A 23,934-nucleotide genomic window follows, 5' to 3' on the forward strand; every position below is an offset into this window, starting at 1 on the left:
GATTGGTCCTTTACTTTCCGACTAAAATAGGTAGCGGTACTTAGATAAAATTTCGCTCTGTTGACGTTCTCATGACGATATCTTACTGTCATCTATTGAAATTGAAAAGCACTACATGTAATTTATATGTAGCGTTAATGTCAAAGCTGAAAATACTTGCAGAACTCATGCAGGGAACAGAACGCTAGGTAGCATGCCTTTCAATTTTCCATGACGTGTTTTCGGGCCAGAGGCAGATTTTCCCAGGTTTAAGTATCTTTGCTAGTAGCATTCTAGTGCTGCTACTTCAGAGTATCAAATGTAAGCTGTAGTAAAAATGTAAGAATGCCTGAACACGCTCTAAAAGTGGTCACAGGTTTTTTGACGAATTTCACAGGTTTTTTGGCATTTTTTCACAGGTTTTCAAAATTCGTAGTGGAAACACTGCAATGATATCATCTTAAAAAAAAAACATCTATGAAATTTCTCAAGGTAGCCTATCTAAAAAACATTCCAAGAATTTTTGACAGAGGATTTTACTGAACATTGTCTAAAATATTCGTCTCTTTAAGACAAAGCATTGTATAGACCTCATCTCAGTAGCCTAGTGTTTGGACCTTACCTACTGCAGTAGGGTTTTGTATATTCCTGTCCAGGTGCACAGACTTAGGCTTGCACAAAGCTGGGCTGTTCTGTCTTTCTCTATTTATAGCCAAACATATTTCAAATGGATTATAATGGCATTAAAGCCCCTACAAGCTTCCCTGATTTTGTCCCAACAAATCCTGACTTTTACAGTCAAATCTTCCTGTCACTTCACTAGGCTAGCCTAGCTGAGACACCTTCATGAGATGAAACTTGGTCTACGATATGCTGTTGCATTTGTAATAATTAATGATAAAGGATATTTTTGCTAGTTTTTTCTAAGAATTCAACAAAAAAGAAGAAAATTTGGCACTTGTGCCTTATACCCACTCTTTTATATACTGCTACTTTGGTTAATGCCAATGAAATAAAATGAAATAGGATGAATATAGAATAGTTTTGAAATATATTTGGGCTATATATTTGCACATTAGGGGGTTGGGGGTAAAGCATAGCACCTATATTAAATAGGCTATGTAAACTAACCTAGGTACCTTTTTTGGTAATTATTTACCAAATCATATTATTGAGTTACAAATAAAGTGAATATACTACTTGATGCCTTTTTTTATGCTCTTTATGAATATAATAATCATTATTGTCAGAAATGAATTTTACCCCCACCTGGAAATGGATCTTAGCCCCCACCCCTCTATATACCAATTCAGGGTATATATTTGCCCATTATGGGGGTAGGGGTATATTTTATTTCTGATGTAAATGAGAGGCAAGTTTAAACTTTCCCCCCACCCCCTAATGAGCAAATATACACCCTGAATTGGTATATATAGGGGTGGGGGGTAAAATATATTTCTGACAAAAATGATTATTATATTTGTAAAGAGCATAAAAAAGGCATTGAGTGGTATATTCACTGTATTTGTAAGTCAATAATATGATTTGGTAAATATTTACCCCTCCCCCCCCCCAAACCCCAAAAACCAACACTTTAAATATTGTATATGCAATTAAAACCATGCTGTACATCTACAGCAGTGTGTTGAATCATCCCATAAAATGGGATGTCTCATTTGACATATATATAAAAGAGTGGGTATAATGCACAAGTACCAAAAATTTCACCTAACAAGACTGACTTACCAGGTCCTACAACTATCCCATCACCCTGCATTAGAACATATAAGACAAGCTACTCTTTGTAAAAAAAAAAAAACAATGTACCTTAATTTTCAGTTTCTTTACCTCTGGCTTTGCTTTTGAAAATGCAATTCCTGTTATTTGAGTAAAATTTTAATGCTATACTAAAGTTTTTTTTTTCCTAAATTGAGGAAATGTATTTGTAGATCTTTGAAACCTCATAAATTAGGATTCAGCAAAGTTGTGGAGCTGAAAGTACATTTTTTGAACTTCATTTAAGCAGAAGATCTGTTTTGTGAGGTTCAACTTTTATAACACAGACTTTGAAGGGGTCAAGGGTCATTGCCCTCTAGAGAGAGAAAGAGTAGAGGTGGGTACTTTAAAATACCTTTCTGGGACATAATTTAGTCTTTAGGTCCATCCCTGAAAGTTTTGTTTCCCTAACCTACCCCTTTGAGATTGCCAAAATTAACTTTCTAGGATTTTATCTTGGAACATAAATTAGATAGGTTGTTGATGAATTTTCCAGTTTTCAACATTTGTTATCTAAGATGAAATTGAATATGTCACTTGATGTCTGTTTTTATGCTCTTTCATAATTTAATAATTGCTTTTTGGTAAAATTACATTTGAACTCTTAAAAGGCTTGAAGGTATTAATACATCTTATATTCTGGTATTGTTTCTTACAATTGTGAATATACAAGTGTATATTCACAATTCTGGTCATGTTTCCAATTCAGGTTTTGTAATTTGCTTGTCACATCTTGATATTTCTTCTGTTTATGTGCAAATTGAGGAGAATGATATTGTTCACTTGCAAATTCTTTTTGTGTATTGATTGCATGTAAAAATTTTGTGCACCCAGGAAAACAAAGCAGTAAATGGTTTCAGAAAGTTAATTAGGATCAAGCAAATATTCCCTTATATATTTTACCTCTTGCAATGTCATTGGGTCTTATTTGTTTGCTGTATCATTTATTGGAAGTTACTGCTTTGAATGCTAAATCTGAGCTTCATTCACATTATGCTCAAATTATGTCAGAGCAATTATCTATACCTCAAGAAAGTGTCTATAAGGGTTTGGATTGTCCTTGCAGTGAACATGATTGGCAAAATGTTATAAATTCTTCAGTTTAGATAAGTTGTCAAGCAGTAATGCAGTTGGTTTCATTAGTGTGTCTTTGTGGGCTCCTCACTTTACTTCTGTTTTTATGCTTCTGAATAAAAATGCTCATTATCATTTTGGAAAGCTTATTATCAAATGTTATCCCACAGAGTTTTTCTCAGCATCATGTTATAGCTATTTCTACTGATGCAGTGTGAAATGCCATTCTTCAATTAGTCCCTTGATTTAGATGTGTTTAGTAAGAATTAATTACATGACAATTTTATTCCATTGTTGTTTCATTTGTAGTTGCTTTTTAAAATTTCACTTTCTTACTTAGTAGCCCCAGATAGCTTTATGTGTGGCATGGTCAGTTGTATTTTAAAGCAGGATGTAACCATTTTCTTGCTCTTCATATTGCCCTATATCTGTTTCTTGTAGTAAGGAAAGTGCTTGAATATCTTTTGCTGCCTTTTATAGCACCAGTTTGGGTTTCAGAAGGGCTTTGGTTGTCAGCATGCACACAGGGTTCTGTCTTCTTTTCTAGTCCAAGCTTCAAACTGATGTGGTGGCCTGTATATATGTGTTCTTGGTTTGTCAGAAGCTTTTGACTCTGTTGTGCATGCTCAAGCTCTTTATTTTCTTTTTTTTTGAATGGTATACATTTTTCTATCATTTATCTATTAAAGTATTGGAACGGGAATTCTTTTCACTGGCTATATACCAGTGATGGTCTTTATTTAAATTGTCTAATTTGCATTAGATAAGGCTTGAGACAAGATGAAGTTTTATCACCCTCTATTTTTAAACAGTATGTTTCTAATGTATTGAATAGCCTTCCAACTACTTGCTTTTTATTAAATTCTAGCATCTCATACCTAGCTTATTCCGATGACATTCTATTAATTAGTTGACATGACAGAGGTTTTCTGACAATGGCCCTTAATAAGAACTCTGATCTTGAAAAAAGTCCCTGAGTTTATTTCCTTGGACAGTCTGAAGTTGGCTCACTTACAATTTGTTCAAGTGGAGAGTGAAAGATTGATTTATCAAGACAGATACCAAGCAACTTAGGTCAGATATTGGCCTATTGGATTGATACAAAACACCCTCAAGTCTTGAGTACTTGCTAAATCCAAATTGGGAAGCCAGAGCAAAACTGCTAAATAAATCAGATGAGTGCCAGCTAATTAGTTGTACATGGAAGAGGCTTTCTCACTCTGTTCATTTTGTTGCCCCTTCTTTTTCCACAATTAGACTTTCTCTGAACATTGATAAGTGAGAGTTTCTCTCTTTTGATATTGTCTCTTCTTCTTGATTACCACTTAGTCATCAAATTGTTATTATACCTTTTGTTGAATCCATTAAATCAAGTTAGGAATCTTCATTGCAAGTAATTTATAGTTGTTTTGTTTGTGTACAGTTTCTGGTGCTAAATTTATGCTCCAGATTGTATTCAAAAATTGTTGCTAACAGAAGTAAACATAGCTGTAAAGCTCTAGCAAAACTGTACTCAAATAACTGCAACCATTCTGTCCTATATTTGTATGATTTGTTTCAAATTTTCCTCAAAAAATATATCCAAGCTCTGTTCAGTGTATTTTTTATATTTGAGATTTTTAAGAATAGAAAATTTTTGCAGAATTTTAATGCTCCAGATATAACAGCAAAACTGGCCCTGTTACATGAAGAGCTGTCTGGTATTTCTAAGTTTCAGCCATTTCATGGTCTTATCCCATTTTTTCCCCTAGACTGTTTATTGTTTTATTCTGGTCTCTTTTCTTTTGCAATTCTTTACTCTGCTTTTTTCTTGCTGTTTATAGTGGTTTAAAAATAAATTATCACTTTTATTATTGTAACCGAAATTTCGAAAATGTGTTTCTAAAATAACTGTCTAGTGAGATAGAATGGTCATTTGTAGGTGATTTAGGAGTTAAATGTAATTCAATAGACTGTAGGAGTTTACAGCTAGGAGAGGGACATTAGCCAAACTCTTGTATATAGTAATTTCTGTTTGTTAAAGTTTTTTTTTGTTTTAAGATTAAATTATTAAAAATTAAGCAAGAAAAATAGGTTTTAATTTTAATAAAGCAGTGAATAAATAACAACAAAATAAACAATTATTTAAAAAAAACACTCCGAATACTTTGGCCCCATGTTCGGGAGCCTTTCTCAACAGAAAAAAAGAGCAAAACAAAAAAATGTTCTTTTTTAAAAATAACTTACATCAAAATACAACAAACTAAACACACAAAGAGAGAGACAAAATAAAGGAAAAGAAAAGAAATATAAATAAATAAGTAGGAATCAAACTCACATATTAAATAACACTTCCAGGCCCTGGCGTATTCAATGCAATAAACAAAAGTAAATGTCTATAATGATACCATTTGTCTCCTCACAGTCACAATTGATTTCCAACTAATTATATAAATCTTCTCAAAATTCTTTTGAACTTGTTTTAAGATTATCTAGGGAAAGATTAAACCAAACATTTTTGCAATTCAAAAGGAAACAAGAATAACAAAAACTATCAATGTAAAAACCTAATCATTTCCCAGGCCCTGGTGTCATTAATTTCAGCAAAAAGAAGGTAACCAAAGGACAAAAGGAAATCCTTGAAAAAGGTATAAAATTAGTACTAAATCTTAAAAGTGCATGGAAGTGTTATTTAATATATTTTCATTTATGCATTGATTGTGAGGAGAAGAATGGTATCAATATAGACATTTGCTTTTGTTTATTGTGTTAAATACACCAGGCCATGAAAGTGTTATTTAATACATAAGTTTGATTCCTACTTACTGATTTATATTTCTTTTCTTTTGTTTGTTCTCTCTCTTTGTGTCTTTAATTTGTTGTTTTTCAATATAAGTTATTTGAAAAAATTTTTTTTTTGTTTTTCTCTTTTTTTTCTGTTGAGAAAGGCTCCCGGACGTAGGGCCGAAATATTTGGAGTGTTTTTTAATTAAGTTTTTATTTTGTTGTTATTTATCACAGTATTTTATAATAGCAGTATGATCTTTCCCTATCTCACCCATTATAAAAACCCGGACCAAGGTGTGATTGCTCCAGAGAATGTATAAACCAGTATAAACATAAGCGACATTAGATCTTTTCACGGGTAGACAAGTCGAAACTTGGCTTCAACGTTGGAACACTAATTTTGAAGAAACTAATTTTAGATTAATTTATTCCAATACATACATGAAAATCGGTAATTAGTAGTGCAATGTTATTATTAGATGTTTTTAGGAATTAAAAATAGTTTTCGAAGTCTCAAGTTGGTTTCAAAGGCATTTTGAGAAAGTTTCTGCCAAAATATGTGTTCCAGGGTAATTGGACTGCTGATGGCAGATCAAATGAGAGGAGCTGTTTGTACGCAACGATATATATATATATATATATATATATATATATATATATATATATATATATATATATATATATATATATATATATATATATATATATATATGTATATATATATATATATATATATATATATATATATATATATATATCTACATATAGATATATATATATATACTACGAAAACTTTACGAAAAAGAAAGTTTTTTTTTAAAGAAAAGTAAAGGCCATGTTAAACTTAAGATCAGTAGAAATAGAAGCCTACAATAACTCAAACTCAAAACGACCAGAAATTATTATTAAAGAATAAAAAAGGAAAGGAGAATAATTGGCATGGCTGTAACACTGCATATAAATGTATATATAGTGGGCTGTAATAATGCAAAAGGTAAATATAACATTGGTTTAAGAATGGAAAGAAAGACAAAGAATGCATTTACAACGATAATCAAGTTAAAAATAAGTTTTATTTGAACAATGCCATAAAGCGATGACATTTGATTATGATATTTGGTGCTTCGCATTGATATTTCAGTTTCAAAAGTTTTATCAATTTTTTCTCAAAGGGAAATCACGTGGTGGGCATGAATGTAGACTTGCTGCTAAATTAAATATAGTCACTTCCACTTTTCACATATGTTTATTGATAGCCTACTGGTTTGATTTTTATTGTCTGTAGTACTGTGGCAACTTGTACCACAGCAACCAATAATTTGAACCCAAGTCCTAAAATTGGTCTCAATCAGGAACCCTTATCGCTATCTAAATTCACAAAGTGCAAAGATTTTTAAACAGAGGTGTTTATTGTTTAAAGTTCAGGAAAGGTCTGCCCATTTCATACGAAAACATTGATTGAAAACGAAACTAGTCTTATCAAGAAAATAAATATCGTAGAAAATAAATATCATGACGTGAAAAAAAATGATAAACCACTCAGTGGCGGATCCAGAGGGGGGGGGGGCGAGGGGTGCCCCCCTAAAGTAGTCGAAACTAGTGTAATGTATCTAATTAAAACACGTTTGCATTAATTAAACTTGCTCCTAACGTAAGTTTATTGGCTCAACCTATTTTGCGCCCCCCCTAAAAAAAACTAGATCCACCCCTGAAACCATCACACCTATTCCACCAGTTATTAGAAGAAAAAAATTTCCTTATTTTCACAAATTTCATCAACTTCCCTCTCCCTTTTTTTTATAAAATCCTACATAGGCCAATCAGTTGAGTCCACTGTATATAAATAATAGATTAAGTCATAATTTGTATATAAATTAAGTCATACCTGTGAGATGGGACACTTGCAAACCACTTGGCCGGCTCACCAAATTTTTTTCTGCTCTCGCAATTACGAATAATGCACTTTGTAACCATTTCTCATTGATTGACGCATACACACTAACCCATAAGTGCAGGAATAAGGGGGAGGAGCTTTTTGTTCGCACCAAGAATGAAGAGCCAGAAATCATCTGCGTTAAACTTGCTGCCTAATTACATAAACTGTGTTATTTATTCACTGCTTTATTAAAATTAAAACCCGTTTTTCTTGCTTTATTTTTCGTAAATGGAAAAGCAGTGTGCTCTAAGAAATTATTTAGATTAAATTATTCTTCTATATCCTGTTACCTGTATGTTGCATGATATTATTTATTTTAATTTCTGTTTATTTTGGGTTTTAGTTATTCTTTGACAGTACTTTCTGGTTGTTTTAAGCTTGAATTGTTTTAGGACTTTATTTCTACTTGTCTTAATTTTTAATATGACTTTAATTTTCAGAAAAAAAATTGTCTTTTTGACGTTTTCTTTAATTAGTTGTTTTAAATATTGGTAAACTTATCAGAGTATTTTTATTTATAGAGGGGGAGTTCAGGAGATATTATTTATATGTAGATAAAATTCTAGTTCTGTAATTCCCCAGAAGTAAGTATCTGAATAGAATTTGAGTTTCAGTTTGATACCTAACTGTTTCCGAGATTGCTACAAATTATATTTTTGGCAGTACTGGATTTTATTGGCCTTTGAAAAGAAAGATGTTGACAGAATAAAATTAGTACCTGTAGGTTTCTTGTTTTTTGCTCTTTTCAAATATTAAATTTGCATTTCTGTCAGTGTATTCCTCCATACCTGTTATTCATATTCAGAACCCAGTAATGCTGTTTTGGAAGAAAAAAGGAGCACACCTAATCCAATTCCCACTGCAGAAAGAAAGCCCATTTTGGTCTTTCCCATAGTCACAAGCACCCTCTTCAAAACTTCTCGCTCAAAGAAACCCATCTCATAGCCTCGTGGGAGTCAGGAGTGAATCACTAATTCATGACCAACAAACTTTATTTTCCTTGTATCTAGGGGTATATTTTCAGCAATCATTCCCTGCTGAATCAGAAATAGGACCTCTGTTAAGAAACAATATTGTAAATAGACACAATTCATCTGAGCAATGGAATAAGTTGGTCCCTAATGATTGTATATTCGTCATAACTTACAATTTTGTACACACAATGAGCAACCTACAAACAAAATAATAACAATCATAACTCAATTGATCAGAATGTACCTACCTAATCAGTGCTTTTTAAAACATTTACTAGTTTCTTTTTATTCTATGGTAATAGGTTTTTGGTTGAATATCTGAAGATTGTAAGTCACCAATTACATTATTTTGACAAGAAAAAAGACGTGAAGACTTCTTTGAATCAATGAAATGACAGAAAAGATCAACCCTCTTGATTTTGTTGCTATTAAGCTTGGTAAGTTTGCCAGTTTTGTTTAATTAATTCTATTCATAAGATATCGAGTCACTTTTATTTTGTGTGGATGGAATTTATTGTCAATTCCAACAAATACTGAAATTTGTCAATGTACATAAGTCAATCTTTAATTCATAAAATTTAAATGTCAAGGAATTCCTTGGATTGTAATAAAAAAGAAGTTTGAAAAAATGATCAATATTAAATCCTAAACATGCCCAAATAAAGCATGATGATAATTCAAAGTTGCTTCACACAGTAAATACTATGAACGGTAGCCTAAATGAAATCCAAAACTAGCTGAAATTAAAAAAATAAGATCAAATTATAACAAAATTAAGTTAAATTGATTCATAAAGTTAAAATAGAAATAAATATACCACAAATAACTACAGTTAATTGCAATGCTCCCACTTCCTAAATGTCTCAAACATCATGACTATATCTGTAAGGGGGGAGGTGGCATTAGAGAAGTTATGTGCCCATTTTGGGCACATTGAGGCACAAGTTAAATTGAGTTCTAAAGTTAAAATAGAAATAAATAAAACACGTAATAACCGCAAATAATTACAAAGCTCCCTCTTCCTAAAAGTCTCAAACACAAGAACTATATCTGTAATGGGGGACGGTGGTATTGCCCAGGTTATATGCCCATTTTGTGCGTACTAAGTGTGGAAATTGGAAATCTGTTCAATTTTGGCTCCAGCATGGTAAAGTATGCTTAATTTTGTTCTCAAATATTGATTAAAAGAGATGAGAGGACAAAGTGTGTCAAAGGGGAAGTGTCCACACTTTAAACTTTCTATATTACAGTGTCATTGGGTTTTCCATTTAAAACAAGATATAGCCTTTTTACGATTTTGCTAACAAAGTCTTGAGGGGGGGGGTATGAATAAGTGTAGCTTCGAATCATTTTTCACCATTTATTGCTTGGATTATTTTTGGACTCAGTGCTGAAATAAGGAATTAACTAGAAATATTGAACTCAGTTTGAGTTTAACCCCCCCCCAGTTTTTAAAACAAAAATACGGTATTTGTATAGATTCCTGGGAAAATATGATGGCCCAGGGAAGAAACATTGTTCTACCTAGTCAATTATACTGTATTGACTCTGTTATGCCTAAGTAGGTGACTACTAAAATCATCATGTTGTTTATAATACCCCCAAAAATGAACTCCGATGGACAGCCTGAAGCAGGCTCATTTACAATTTGTTCAAGTGGAGAGTGAAAGGTTAATTTATAAAGACAGGGTACCAAGCAACTTAAGTCAGATATTGGCCATTGGATTGATACAAAACACCCTCAAGTCTTGATCACTTGCTAAATCCAAATTGGGAAGTCAGAGCAGAACTGCTAAATGAATCAGATGAAAGCAAGCTAAGCTGAAGCTGTGGTATTGTGGTTGTGCTGTTAAAAGATGTGCTGCATCCAATCTTAGTAGAGATTTAGTATAAAAGCAAGCTAAATCCTGAATTGGTTAAGAAAATGCACTGTAAGTACACACAGTTAATTTCTTTTCAATTTAAGTTTGGCTTGATTGTTACTTCAATTCCTGTTCTTTTTTGGTTTCAGTTAATTTTTCATTGAGTTTACTGCTAGTTTCAAGTTTAAATTGTCATGATTTTCTTCGTGTTCGCTTTAAGCCTCTTTATTGCTTTTACTTTATATTAGACCCTTTCCCTTTGAACCCATTTATAAAAATTGAAAAATGATAAGGATGCTTATGAAAGGACTTTTGGGGTTGGGACTGAATTTATAGAATAATTCTTTCGGGACTTTCATGAGAAGGCTCACTTAAACTGAAATATAAAGCTCTAGTGCAGGTTTTAAATAACGAAAAGGATAATCCCTCCACAAAGAGAGGATTTCTACCATTTAGTGCGAAAAATGATTAATTGAAAATTCTGTTAATAAATCCTTCCAGTTTCAAACACCATACTATTGTAAAGGAGTGTATTTGTTTTAATTGAAATACAATCCATTGAAAACCATTTGATATTTTGTCCTTTAACCTCCCTTCATTTTGTGAAATGTGTTTGGAATGACAACACTCCTCTAGTTGCAGAGATCACAGTTTCCAAAATGGTGATTGTTTTCTGTAATTAATTAAAAAAAAAAACTTCACGAAGAAGAAGTTTTGAAAGAAAAGTAAAAGCGATTATTTAATGTAAGATCAGCAGCAATAAAAGCCTATAATAACCCAAAACGACCAAAAATTACTATTGAAGAATATATGAAATCCAAAACAAACAAAAATTAACTAAACAGTCATAGCAAACGAATGCACAACTGGTACTAAAGTATAAATGAAACCCAAAACGAACAGAAGTTAAAGCAAAAATCACAGCAAACAACATACAAACGAATCTAATCTAAATGAATTAATAAATCTTAAAACGAGTAAAAGTTAAATTGAATTTGCAAACCAACCTTGAAAAGAACAAAAATCATTACAACCAAGAGTTTGGCTACTATCCCCTTGCCTAAATCAGATGCAACGCTATAGCGTTGCCTATAGTACAGACCATATGGCTCCAATGTATTATTATTCTTATTTTTTTTTTTCGCAGAGGCACTTCATATGGAAGGGATCATCATAAAAACTTCAAAGGGGGTTCATTCAATTGGAAATCGAGAGTTCTAGTGCTCTTTTTAAGAGTCAAAAGTGATTGGAAGGCAACGAACACCCCTTCCACGCCCACCCATTCCCCAAACACATACAATAAAAATTTTGAGATAGCCATTTTGTTATACCTAGTTGATTTCCAGATAAAATTTTTGTTTTTAAGGAGGACACTCCCTCCACAGCCCTCAGGGCAAGGGTTGTCAGTTATGCCCTGGGGGCATATAAGATTTTTATAGAAAGCTTTGTCGTAGAAACTTCAAAAAGGGCTCATTCTATTGGAAATTCAAGGGGCTATTGCCCTTTTTAATAGTCAAAAGTGGTTGGAGGGCAACTAAGGCCCCTCTCACGCCCACCTTTGCCCCATATACATTCAATCAAAATTTTGAGATAGCCATTTTGATCAGCGTGGTTGAAAATTCTGGAAATTGGGTTTTTGGGGATGACAACCCCTCCCCTCCCCCCACAGTCTTCAGGGCAAGGGTTTTAAGTTATGCCCTGGGGGCATATAAGGTTTTTATGGAAAGCGTTTTCGTAAAAACTTCAAAGAGGGCTCATTCGATTGGAAATTTAAATGGCTAGTGCCCTTTTTCAACAGTCGAAAGTGATTGGAATGCAACTAAAACCCCTTCCACGTCCATCATTTACCCAAACACATCCAATCAAAATTTTGAGATAGCCATTTTGTTCAAAGTAGTCGAAAGTTCTGAAAATCGTATCTTTGAGCGTGACACTCCCCCCCCCCACACCCAATATCTTTAGGGCAAGGGTTATAAGTTATGCCCTGGGGGCATATATGGTTCTTCTGAAAGGAATGCTCGTATAAACTTCAGAGAGGGCTCATTTGATTGGAAATTGAAACTGCTAGTTCGCTTTTTAAGCGTCAAAAGATAGCAGAGGATAACCAGCCCCCCCCCCCCAGGCCCTTCTTCTCCAAATGCATCCGATAAAAATTTTGATATACATATTTTGTTGACAATAGTTCAAAGATCATATAACAAAAACTCCGGTGTCGACACAACCCCTAGGGCCCGGGGGCAGGCGTTGTAAGTTTTGCGATGGGGGTATATATGGCTCTTATGGAAGGGATGCTCGTATAAACTTCAAAGAGGGCTTATTTGATTGGAAATTGAAAGTTCTAGTTTACTTTTTTTTCCTAAAACCCATCTGATAAGAACTTTGAGACAGCCATTTAAAAAAAAAATAGTTCAAATATCGTATAACGAAAACTCTGGGGTCGACACAGCCCCCAAAGGTCCGAAGGCAGCTGTTTTAAGTTATGCCCTGGGGGAATGTATGGTTCTTATGGAAGAGACGCTCGTAAAAACTTCAGACATGGGTAATTTGATTGGAAATTTAAAGTTCTAGTTTGGTTTTTGAGAGTCAAAAGATATTGGAGGGCAACTAGCCCCCTCCCCGCCCCTTTTTTCCCGAATGTATCTGATACAAATTTTTAGATAGCCATTCAGTTAAAAATTTTTCAAAAGTCAGATAACAAAAACTCAGGTGCTAAAAAGAACCCCTACGACCTGGGGGCAGGCGTTGTAAATTGAGCCCTGAGGCATATATTGTGCTTAAGATAGGGATGCTCGTATAAGATTGAGAGAGGGCTCATTTGAATGGAAATTGAAAGTTCGAGTTCACTTTTTAATAGTCATATTTCAATTGGATGCATTTGGGAATAAAAATCAAACTTTCAATTTCCAATCAAATGACCCTCCTTCAAAGTTTATACAACCACCTCTTTTATAAAAACCTTATGTGTTAACAATATGCAACTAGCAGAACGTATATCCCTTGCCCGATGGGCTGAGAAGTTTTCAACGCCAGAGGTATAGTATTTACCTTTTATATAAAGAACTATAAGTTTCAATTTCCAATCAAATGAGACCTCTCCTAAGTTTATACGACCGCGCTTTCCACTAAACCTTCATATTATAAGGGGCAACTTGCATAAATTACAACCCTTATCCTAGGGTCTCTTGGACTTTTCCATCCTAAAGTTATAGATATTCAAATTATGGACTATTTGAATAAAATAGCTATTTCAGAAATTTGATCGAATGCATCTGGGAAAAAGTGCGCAAGCGTGGGGGGGACAAGGTCGGTTGGGCCATGGAGGGCCAGGGGTCAGCTCCCATAAGTCTTGGAATAAAATTTTGTAAATAATTCTTTTGGTGGGAGGGAACGGAAGGCCAGGGGTCTACTTCCATAATTTTTGAAATAAAATATCGTTATTATTTTTTTTTTGGGGGGGGGGCATAGAGGGCCAAGGGGCAGCTCCCATAAGTTTTAGAATAGAAAATCAATTTAAGTTTTTTTGGTTTGGGGAAGGGGATCGTGCTATGGAGGGCCAAGCGTCAGCTCCCATTGGATCAAAATATTGTTAATAAGTTTGTTTGTTTTTTTTGGGGGGGAGTGGGTTTGGGCCAGGGGTCAATTACCGTAAGTTTTGAAATATAATTACTGTTAATAAGTTGTTGTTTTTTAGGGGGGGGGGTCGGGCAATGGACTGCTAGGGGTCAGTCCCCTTTAGTTTTGGAATGAAATATCATTAAAAAGTTTTTATTTGGGAGGAGGATTGGGCCATTTGTTGAAGTTATGATGCTAGGGCTGTTTTAAAAGTTTTTAAAACATTTTTAGTTTCAAAGTTCGCATTTTAATGTAAGTTTTTCTTTTATATTAATTAAAAAAAACTTTACGAAAAAAAATTTTTTAAAAGAAAATTAAAGGCCATTTTAAACTTGTGATCAGGAGATAAAAATACGTGTTTAAATTCAAACTCAAAACGACCAGAAAATTACTATCACAGAATAAAGTAAACCCAAAACGAACATAAATTAAATAAACAATCATAGCAAAAAACATATAACAAGTAATAATATAAATGAATAAATAGATCTCAAAGCGAGTAATGCTTTGATTGAATATGAAAATCAAGCTTAAAACGAAAACAAATATTTTGCTATTAAAGTATAAATGAAACTTAAAACGAACAGAAACTAAATAACAATCAATGCGAACAAACATACAATATATATTAATGTAAATGAATAAATAAATCTTAAAACGAGTGAAACTTAAATTGAATATGCAAATGAAGTTTGAATCGAATAAAAATAAATACAAACAAGAGTTTGGGTATCGTCTCACTGCAGAAGCCTAAAACCTACTGCGTCATTGGTGCTTTACTGAAAACAATTCTTTGAAATATTTTCACTTTTGTAACTTTAAGAAATAGATCGATAGATTTATTTTTATTTTCCATATATCAGTAAAATTATTACATAACAATCTACAAATCCCCACAAAGGCTCCATGGCCTGTAGGAGGGGGATTATGAAAAGATCAAATAAACATTAAACATTTAAACGCTTAAGATTTAAATAATATAAACATAACATTAATATTTAAACATATAAACATAAGCTTTTGAACTTTTAACATGTAAAGTACTTGCTTCATAAAAAAAGGAGAGTTCACTAAATAAGCTTTATCAAACTACAGAGAATCACATCTATAAAAAAAAAAAAAAAAAAAAAAAAAAAAAAAAAAAATAAAGAAAAACTATTGGCAGCAGGCAAAAGTAAAGAAAACTAATCACATGAAAACAAATATTTTTTACTAGTCTTTTGAAGGTGCCAAACGAGTGGCATTCTCGAGCCGAATCGGGAAGGGTGTTCCATGTCAAATGACACGCAATAAGAGGATTAAAATCGGATCTTATTGTTGGTGTATGGGGAATTCGGATATTTAAAGAACTACGGAGTTGATAATTTGACCGATCAGAAACAAAAGAAGAGGTAAACCTAAGGGACCTAGGAATGTCACCTTGGAGCTGAAGAAAAGGGAAAGACGCACAGGAAAGAATATAAAGTTTTTTAATATCAAGCAATGGTTTAGTTGCCGAACGATTTACATTCTGGATAAGATTTATAGCTTTATCATAGGTATTGGAAAGCGGTTTGAGAAAAGAAGGGACGGTAGACATCCGTATGACTGAACAATCGGAAACATAAGAATGAATTTAGCTATGAAATAGTATACTTAGAATTGGTCCTGGAAAGATATGTTTTAGTTTTCTTAGAATACCGAGGTTTCTGCATACCTTCATTTTAATCAAATCAATATGGTGTTTAAAAGATAAATTTTCATCTAGAGGATACCTAGGAAAAGGACATGGCCATTCTTTGGTCTACTAATAAAGCCTTTGGATATATGAATTTCAGATAATTGAGGACAAGCCTGGGATATACGAGAAAAAACTAAAAAACTAGTTTTAGAATTATTTAAGGCAAGAGAGGTAGCATCAAACCAAATTGAAACTCTCTCAGAGAGGTCCAATAACTTTGTACGAACCTCATCCTCTGTTCTCCCAGAAGTAATAAGGGTGGTATCATCGGCAAAAGTAACAAGAGAATCCGAGGTATGCAAACTATATTTATGGGTAAGGGAGATTGTTAGATGACATAGACGATAGCAATAAAGAGGATTTTTATTTCTAACTGCAAAAATTAGATCATTGATATAAATTAAAAATAGTGCCGGTGCCAAAACTGACACTTGAGGGACCCCCTGGTCAACACTTGATGGTGATCGAAAAAGTGGATCAACAGAAATTATTCTACAAGACATGAAAGACTTGAACCTATAAAACGCACAACCTCTTACGCCAAAATGAGAAAGTTTAAATAGAAGAACACTGGGCTTAAGAATCAAAGGCTTTACGAACATCCAGAAACAAAGCAGCAGGAATCAAATGGGAGTCTATGGCAGAGTGAAGATAATTCAGTAAAACTGCACAAGCTTGCTCAGTCGAATGATTTGCTCGAAAACCAAATTAAAAATCGTGAAAAAAATCTTTAGAAGTAAGAAAATTATTAACACGAGAAAGCATCGCTTTCTCAAATATTTTCCTAAACACAGACAACAAAGAAATTGGCCGATAGTTGGCTGGATCATTTCGTGTCCTCCCCCCCCCCGTATATAATATGATGACTCGAGCACGCTTGAGACTACTCGAGAAAATACCATGCTGAAAGGAGATGTTAATAAGTTTTGTTAAGGGAGAAATAATGGAAGGAAGTATGAACTTAATTACTTTAGTAGGAATATTATCAGGGCCAGACGACGAAGAATTTTTCAATCCCATGACAATTTTAGTAATTTCTTTCTCCGTCGCTGGTTCCAAAAATATTGACTTCATACAAGGTGGCCCAAGATGAGACCTGAAGTTGGATCTTGAAGGAGAAGAACTAACAGCCGAAGCGGTCCTTTTACCAATATTCGCAAAATATGAAGTAAATGCATCTTGAACATTCGGTTCACCTTCGATGATTTTGCCATCGAGATCCAAATAAGAAGGGGCTGATGAAAACTGAAAAGAGGGCCTAAGCACAGAATTTATAACCTGCCAAGTCTTTTGTATATCTTTACCACAATCTGATAAACAATTAAAATAATAATGAGACTTGGCCTTTCGACACACAGAATTATAAATATTCCTATAAATTTTAAATTGCTGAAAGCAAATAGCTTTCATTGAAGGGCTAGCAGACTTAAAGGCCCTCCAGAGATTATTTTTTCTCCTACAACTCCTAAGGATACCAGGTGTCATCCAAGGATTTAGAGGAAAAGCATTCTTAGACTTACGATTAGAAGGTGAAACAGAACAAATATCAAGAACAGCGTCTTTAATAGACTCATAAAAAGTATAAAATAAAATACAAAAATCAGAATCACTCTAAACCACCCCAAGAAATTTCTGCCAATCTTGACCTAAGAAGCATCAATTCCACTTCACCAAACCTAAAAGGCCTCTTACCAGACTCACCAGTCCTCTCATTAGCCTGTTTATCAAAACAGTATCTAGAGTCAACAGAGAAATGATCAGAAATGTCGCTCACTAAAACATAATTTTGAATCATGGTAGCCGTACAGAAAATATTGCCAGTCAGAGATGGCCTACTCTCTGTTATGCGAGATGGGATACATACAGAAGGTAAAGTACCGGCGACAAGCATGGACGACAGAAAATCCAAAGATACAGAAGACTTTATATCCATCAAGTTTATATTAAAATCTCCCATAATAATTAATTCAGTCGACTGTTTTAGGATGGCATCCAGTAGATCATTAAGGGTGTGTAGAAACAGTGGAATAGAGCCACTAGGAGATCGATAAATAATACCAACAATTAAAATTTTACCTGCACATTTAGTATCTACGAAAAGTGACTCAAAGACACCTTCGATATTTCTGAATAAATCCATTCTAAGAGAATATGGGAGATTATTAGAAGTATACAAAGCAAGACCACCCTTGGCCATCTTTTGCCGATTCAGTCGTTCCATTTTATAACCTTGCAAATCCAAAAGTATATCATTATTAGAATATAAAAAAGTCTCGCATAAACCAACAACGTCAAGTAGCCCATCAGAAACAATCTGTTTTAGATGGTCAATTGAAGAACAAAGACCCTGAATATTCAACTGGAGCACTGAAAAATATCCATCCTGCTTGACAGCCTCCTTTAGAGTAAAAATATATTTACTCATTACTGCGTGGTTCTTACTGTGGTCAAATCACTATTGACATGTCCGATAGAATTCTTGATAATGCTTAAAACATCTAACTGGTTATTTTCAAGCTCAAAAAGTCGTCCTACAACTGGGGGCGGGGGGCGTTTCTAATTTGCCAGTAAAGAAAAGACAATAGATTTTAGATATGGCATTAAATCATAAAATATACATGCACAAAAAAAAAAAAAAAAAAAAACATATATAAGCACAATCCGCGAATGATCGAATCTTTCGTATCATTGATTGACCATGTGGTTTGGCCAAAATTTGCCCGCGGTCAGTCCATACATTAAATTTACCGAAGCAATCTCTTGCCGCATTTAAAATTTCACGACTTTTTTTTGTTAGCGATTCTGATAAAAATATTCCACTCTTTGCTAGTTTAGTCTCCATAAGTTATAAACCCCCCTTAATAAGTTATGCCCCAGGGCATTACTTACAACGCCTACCCCTGGGCCCTGGTGGGCTGTGTCGACACCGGAGTTTTTTGTTATCTGAACTTTGAACCATTTTAACAAAATGTCTATTTCAAAATTTTTATCTGATGCATTTAGGGCATGGAGGAGGGAGAAGGGCTAGTTGCTCTTCAATCTCTTTTGACTCTTAAAAAGTGAACAAGAACTTTCAATTTTCAATCAAATGAGCCCTCTCTAGAGTTTATACGAGCATCCCTTCCATAAGAAATAATATGAAGGATTCGAAGAATCCTTAAATTACAACCCTTGCCTGAGGGCTTTGGGGGAGTTGTAATCCTCAAAGACCTAATTTCCAGAACTTAAAACTACGTTTAATAAAATGGCACACTTAAAATTTTGATTGGATGTGTTTGGGGAAAAGGTGGGCGTGAGAGGGGGGTTAGTTGCCCTCAAATCACTTTCGACTATTACAAAGGGCACTAGCCCTCGAAATTTCAAATCGAATGAGCCTTTTGAAGTTTCTACGACACCGCCTTCTATAACAACCTTATATGCCCCAGGGCATAACTTAAAACCCTTGCCGTGAGGGTTGTGGGGGATTGTCCTCTTCAAAACATATTTTCTATCTGGAAATCAAAGATGCCGAACACAACGACTATCTCCAACTTTGGATCGGCTGTGTCGGGATCACCGATGGGCGTGGGGGGGGGGGCTAGTTGCCCTCCAAACACTGTTAACCATTAAAAAGGGCGCTAGCCCTTTGAATTTCCAATTGAATGTGCCTGTTTTGAAGTTTTTACGCCTTCTATAAAAACCTTATATGCCCCCAGGGCATAACTTAAAACCATTGCCCTGAGGGTTGTGGGGGAGTGTCCTCCTCAAAAATATATTTTCAATCTGGAAATCAACTACGCTGAACAAAAATGGCTATCTCAAAATTTTGATTGGATGTGTTTGGGAGAATGATTGGCGTAGGGGGGGGGGCTAGTTGCCCTCCAATCACTTTCGGCTATTAAAAAGAGCACTATCCCTTTGAATTTCAAATCGAATAAACCTTTTTTTGAAGGTTCTACGACAACGCCTTTTATAAAAACCTTATATGCCCCAAAGCCATATCTTAAAACCTTTGCCCCGAGGGTTGATGGAGAATTTCCTCCTCAAAAATATATTTTCTATCTGGAAATCAACTACGCTGAACAAAATGGCTATCTGAAACTTTGATTGGATGTGTTTGGGGAAATGATGGGCGTGGGGGGGGGGGGGGCTAGTTGCACTCCAATCACTTTTGACTATTGAAAAGGACACTATCCCTTTGAATTTCCAATCGAATGAACCTGTTTTGAAGTTTCTACGACAACGCCTTCTAATAAAAACCTTATATGCCCCCAGGGCATAACTTAAAACCCTTGCCCTGAGGGTTTTGGGGGATTCTCCTCCTCAAAAATATATTTTCTGTTTGTAAATCAACTACGCTGAACAAAATGGCTATCTCAAAATTTTGATTGGATGTGTTTGAGGAAATGATGGGCGGGGGGGGGGGGAGGGGGCTAGTCACGCTCCAATCACTTGACTATTAAAAAGGGCACTAGCCATTTAATTTCCAATCGAATGAGCCTATTTTGAAGTTTCTACGACAACGCCTTCTGTAAAAACCTTATATGCCCCCAGGACATAACTTAAAACCCTTTCCCTGAGGGTTGTAGGGGAGTATCCTCCTCAAAAATATATTTTCTATCTGGAAATCAACTACGCTGAACAAAATGGAAATCTCAAAATTTTGATTGGATTTGTTTGGGGAAAGGATGGGCGTGGGGGGGGGGGGGCTAGTTGCACTCCAATCTCTTTCGACTATTGAAAAGGGCACTAGCCCTTTAATTTCCAATCGAATGAGCCTATTTTGAAGTTTCTCCAACAACGCCGTCTATAAAAACCTTATATGCCCCAGCGCATAAATTAAAACCCTTGCCCTGAGGGTTATGGGGGATTTTCCTCATCAAAAATATATTTTCTATCTGGAAATCAACTACGCTGAACAAAATGGCTATCTGAAAATTTTGATTGGATGTGTTTGGGGGAATAATGGGCGTGGGGGGGGGCTAGTTGCCCTCCAATCACTTTCGACTATCAAAAAGGGCACTAGCTTTTTGAATTTCCAATCGAATGAGCCTTTTTTGAAATTTCTACGACAACGCCTTCTATAAAAACCTTATATGCCCCCAGCGTATAACTTAAAACCCTTGCCCTGAGGGTTGTGGGCGAGTGTTCTCCTGAAAATATATTTTCTATCTGGAAATCAACTACGCTGAACAAAATGGCTATCTCAAAATTTTGATTGGATGTGTTTGGGGAAATGATGAGCGTGGGGGGGGGGAGGGGCCTAGTTACACTCCAATCACTTTCGACTATTAAAAAAGGCATTAGCCCTTTAATTCCAATCGATTAAGCCTGTTTTGAAGTTTCTACGACAACGCCTTCTATAAAAACCTTTTATGCCCACAGGGCACAACTTACAAATCTCGCCCTGATGGCTGTGGGGGAGTGTCCTCCTCAAAAACATAATTTCTATCTGAAAACAAACTACGCTGAACAAAATGGCTATCTCAAAATTTTGATTGGATGTGTTTGGGGAAATGATGGGCGTGGGGGGGGGGGTTAGTTGCACTCCAATCACTTTTGACTATTAAAAAGGACACTATCCCTTTGAATTTCCAATCGAATGAACCTGTTTTGAAGTTTCTATGACTACGCCTTCTATAAAAACCTTATATGCCCCTAGGGTATAACTTAAAACCCTTGCCCTGAGGGTTGTTGGGGACTGTCCTCCTCAAAAATATATTTTCTAGCTGGAAATCAGCTACGCTGAACAATATGACTATCTGAAAATTTTGATTGGATGTGTTTTAGGAAATGATGGGCGTGGGGGGGGGGAGGGGGCTAGTTACATTCCAATCACTTTCGACTATTAAAAAGGACACTAGCCCTTTAATTTCCAATCGAAGGAGCCTGTTTTGAAGTTTCTACGACAACGCCTTCTGTAAAAACCTTATATGCCCCCAGGGCATAACTTAAAACCCTCGCCCTGAGGGTTGTGTGGGAGTGTCCTCCTCAAAAATATATTTTCTATCTGGAAATCAATTACGCTGAACAAAATGGAAATCTCAAAATTTTGATTGGATGTGTTTGGGGAAATGATGTGCGTGGGGGGGGGGGCTAGTTGCACTCCAATCTCTTTTGACTATTGAAAAGGGCACTAGCCCTTTAATTTCTAATCGAATGAGCCTATTTTGAAGTTTCTCCAACAACGCCGTCTATAAAAACCTTATATGCCCCCAGCGCATAAATTAAAACCCTTGCCCTGAGGGTTATGGGGGATTTTCCTCCTCAAAAATATATTTTCTATCTGGAAATCAACTACGCTGAACAAAATGGCTATCTGAAAATTTTGATTGGTTGTGTTTGGGGGAATAATGGGCATGGGGGGGGGGCGAGTTGCCCTCCAATCACTTTCGACTATCAAAAAGGGCACTAACTTTTTGAATTTCCAATCGAAAGAGCCTTTTTTGAAATTTCTACGACAACGCCTTCTATAAAAACCTTATATGCCCCCAGCGTATAACTTAAAACCCTTGCCCTGAGGGTTGTGGGCGAGTGTTCTCCTCAAAATATATTTTCTATCTGGAAATCAACTACGTTGAACAAAATGGCTATCTCAAAATTTTGATTGGATGTGTTTGGGGAAATGATGAGCGTGGGGGGGGGGAGGGCCCTAGTTACACGCCAATCACTTTCGACTATTAAAAAAGGCATTAGCCCTTTAATTTCCAATCGATTGAGCCTGTTTTGAAGTTTCTACGACAACGCCTTCTATAAAAACCTTATATGCCCCCAGGGCATAACTTAAAACCCTTGCTCTGAGGGCTGTGGGGGAGTGTCCTCCTCAAAAATATATTTTCTAACTGGAAATCAACTACGCTGAACAAAATGGCTATCTCAAAATTTTGATTGGACGTGTTTGGGGGAATGGTGGGCGTGGGGGGGGGGGCTAGTTGCCCTCCAATCACTTTCGACTATTAAAAAGGGCAATAGAACTCTCGATTTCCAATCGAATGATCCCCATTCGAAGCTTCTGCGATGACTCCTTCCACATGAAGTGCCTCTGGGAAAAAAATAGTAATAATAAATAATAAAACAATGGAGCCATATGGCCTTTACTATAGGCAATGCTATAACGTTGCCTCTGATTTTTGCTTGTGTTATGCTGAGGACGGCCCTTGGACATAGGGCCGAAATATTGGTATAAAGTTTGAATTCCACTGTCTTGAGACAGTGGATTTTTTTTTTTTGAAAATATTGTTAATAAGTTGTTTTTTTTTGGGGGGGGGCGGCCCCGGGAGGGATGGCTAGGGGTCACATCCCTTAAGTTTTGCAATAAAATATCGTTAATTAGATGTTTTTTTTTTGGGGGGGGGGGGGGTGGGGGATGGGTCAGGGATATCGGGTCTGTGAACTACTTTATAAGCCCTTCCGTAAAAACCTGATATGCCCCTGGGGCATAACTTACAACACCTGCCCTGGGGTTCTGGGGGTTGTCTCGATCGTGGGATTTTTGTTAATTCATCTTTGGACTATTTTCAACAAAATGGCTATCTTAATTATTTTTTTCCAACCATTTGGAGGAAAAGAGCGTAGGGGGGGGGGTTAGTTGCCCTCTGATCACTTTTGAATTTCAAAAAGGGCACTAGAACTTCCGATTTCCAATTGAATGACCCTCTCCGACGTTTATTCGACCTCTCTTTCTATATGAAATATGAAATAAAAAAACAAGTTTTTTTTAACTGAAAGTAAGGAATGACGTTAAAACTTTAAACGAACAGAAAATATTCCGTATATGAAAGGGGCTGTCCCCTCCTCAACGCCTTGCTCTTCACGCTAAAGTTTTTTATTGTTCAAAAAAATAGAGTTGTGAGAAAGTCAAACTTTAGCGTAAAGAGCGAGGTGTTGAGGAGGGGACAGCCCCTTTCTTATACGGAATAATTTCTGTTCGTTTTAAGTTTTAACGTCGTTCCTTACTTTCAGTTAAAAAAAAAACTTTTTTTCTCATTTACTTTTTATAATTTTTTATAATTCAAAAACTTTTTCAAAAACTAATTTTTGAACGTTTTTGAATTAATGCAGGTTTTGATATTGGCTCACCGTACATGAATAATTAAAACAAAATTTGTGTATTAGTTTTACTTTTATTTGGTTAAATGGCTTTCTCGAAACTTGTTTAATTTTATTTACGAACGTTTTTATTAGTAATAAATATACGTAACTTACGAATTAACTTACGTAACGAACTTCTATATTCATAGATTTTTAATACGTACA

General features: G+C 35.2%; 1 protein-coding gene across 3 annotated transcripts in view; it reads left to right on the forward strand.

Annotated features, from left to right (window-relative positions):
* Positions 1-435: 435 nt before the first annotated feature.
* The window catches only part of LOC148947891 (uncharacterized), an 83,753-nt gene continuing 60,254 nt past the window's right edge, over positions 436-23,934 (forward strand). For 2 of the 3 annotated variants that reach the window (XR_016142310.1, XM_089095521.1), the window contains exons 1-2: positions 436-471; positions 8,808-8,942. Coding sequence is in view for 1 of the 3 variants with exons in the window: in XM_089095521.1 (XP_088951647.1) it covers positions 8,897-8,942 (46 nt within the window). In the remaining 2 variants the exon portion in view is untranslated. Of the gene's footprint in view, positions 472-8,807; positions 8,943-10,227; positions 10,437-23,934 lie in introns of those variants that run through there. The other variant, XM_089095522.1, reaches the window with a different exon arrangement.

This window comes from Artemia sp. Qi Xiang Cuo, chromosome 10, assembly GCF_049724085.1.
Source record: "Artemia sp. Qi Xiang Cuo chromosome 10, ASM4972408v1, whole genome shotgun sequence".
NCBI lineage: Eukaryota > Metazoa > Arthropoda > Branchiopoda > Anostraca > Artemiidae > Artemia > Artemia sp. Qi Xiang Cuo.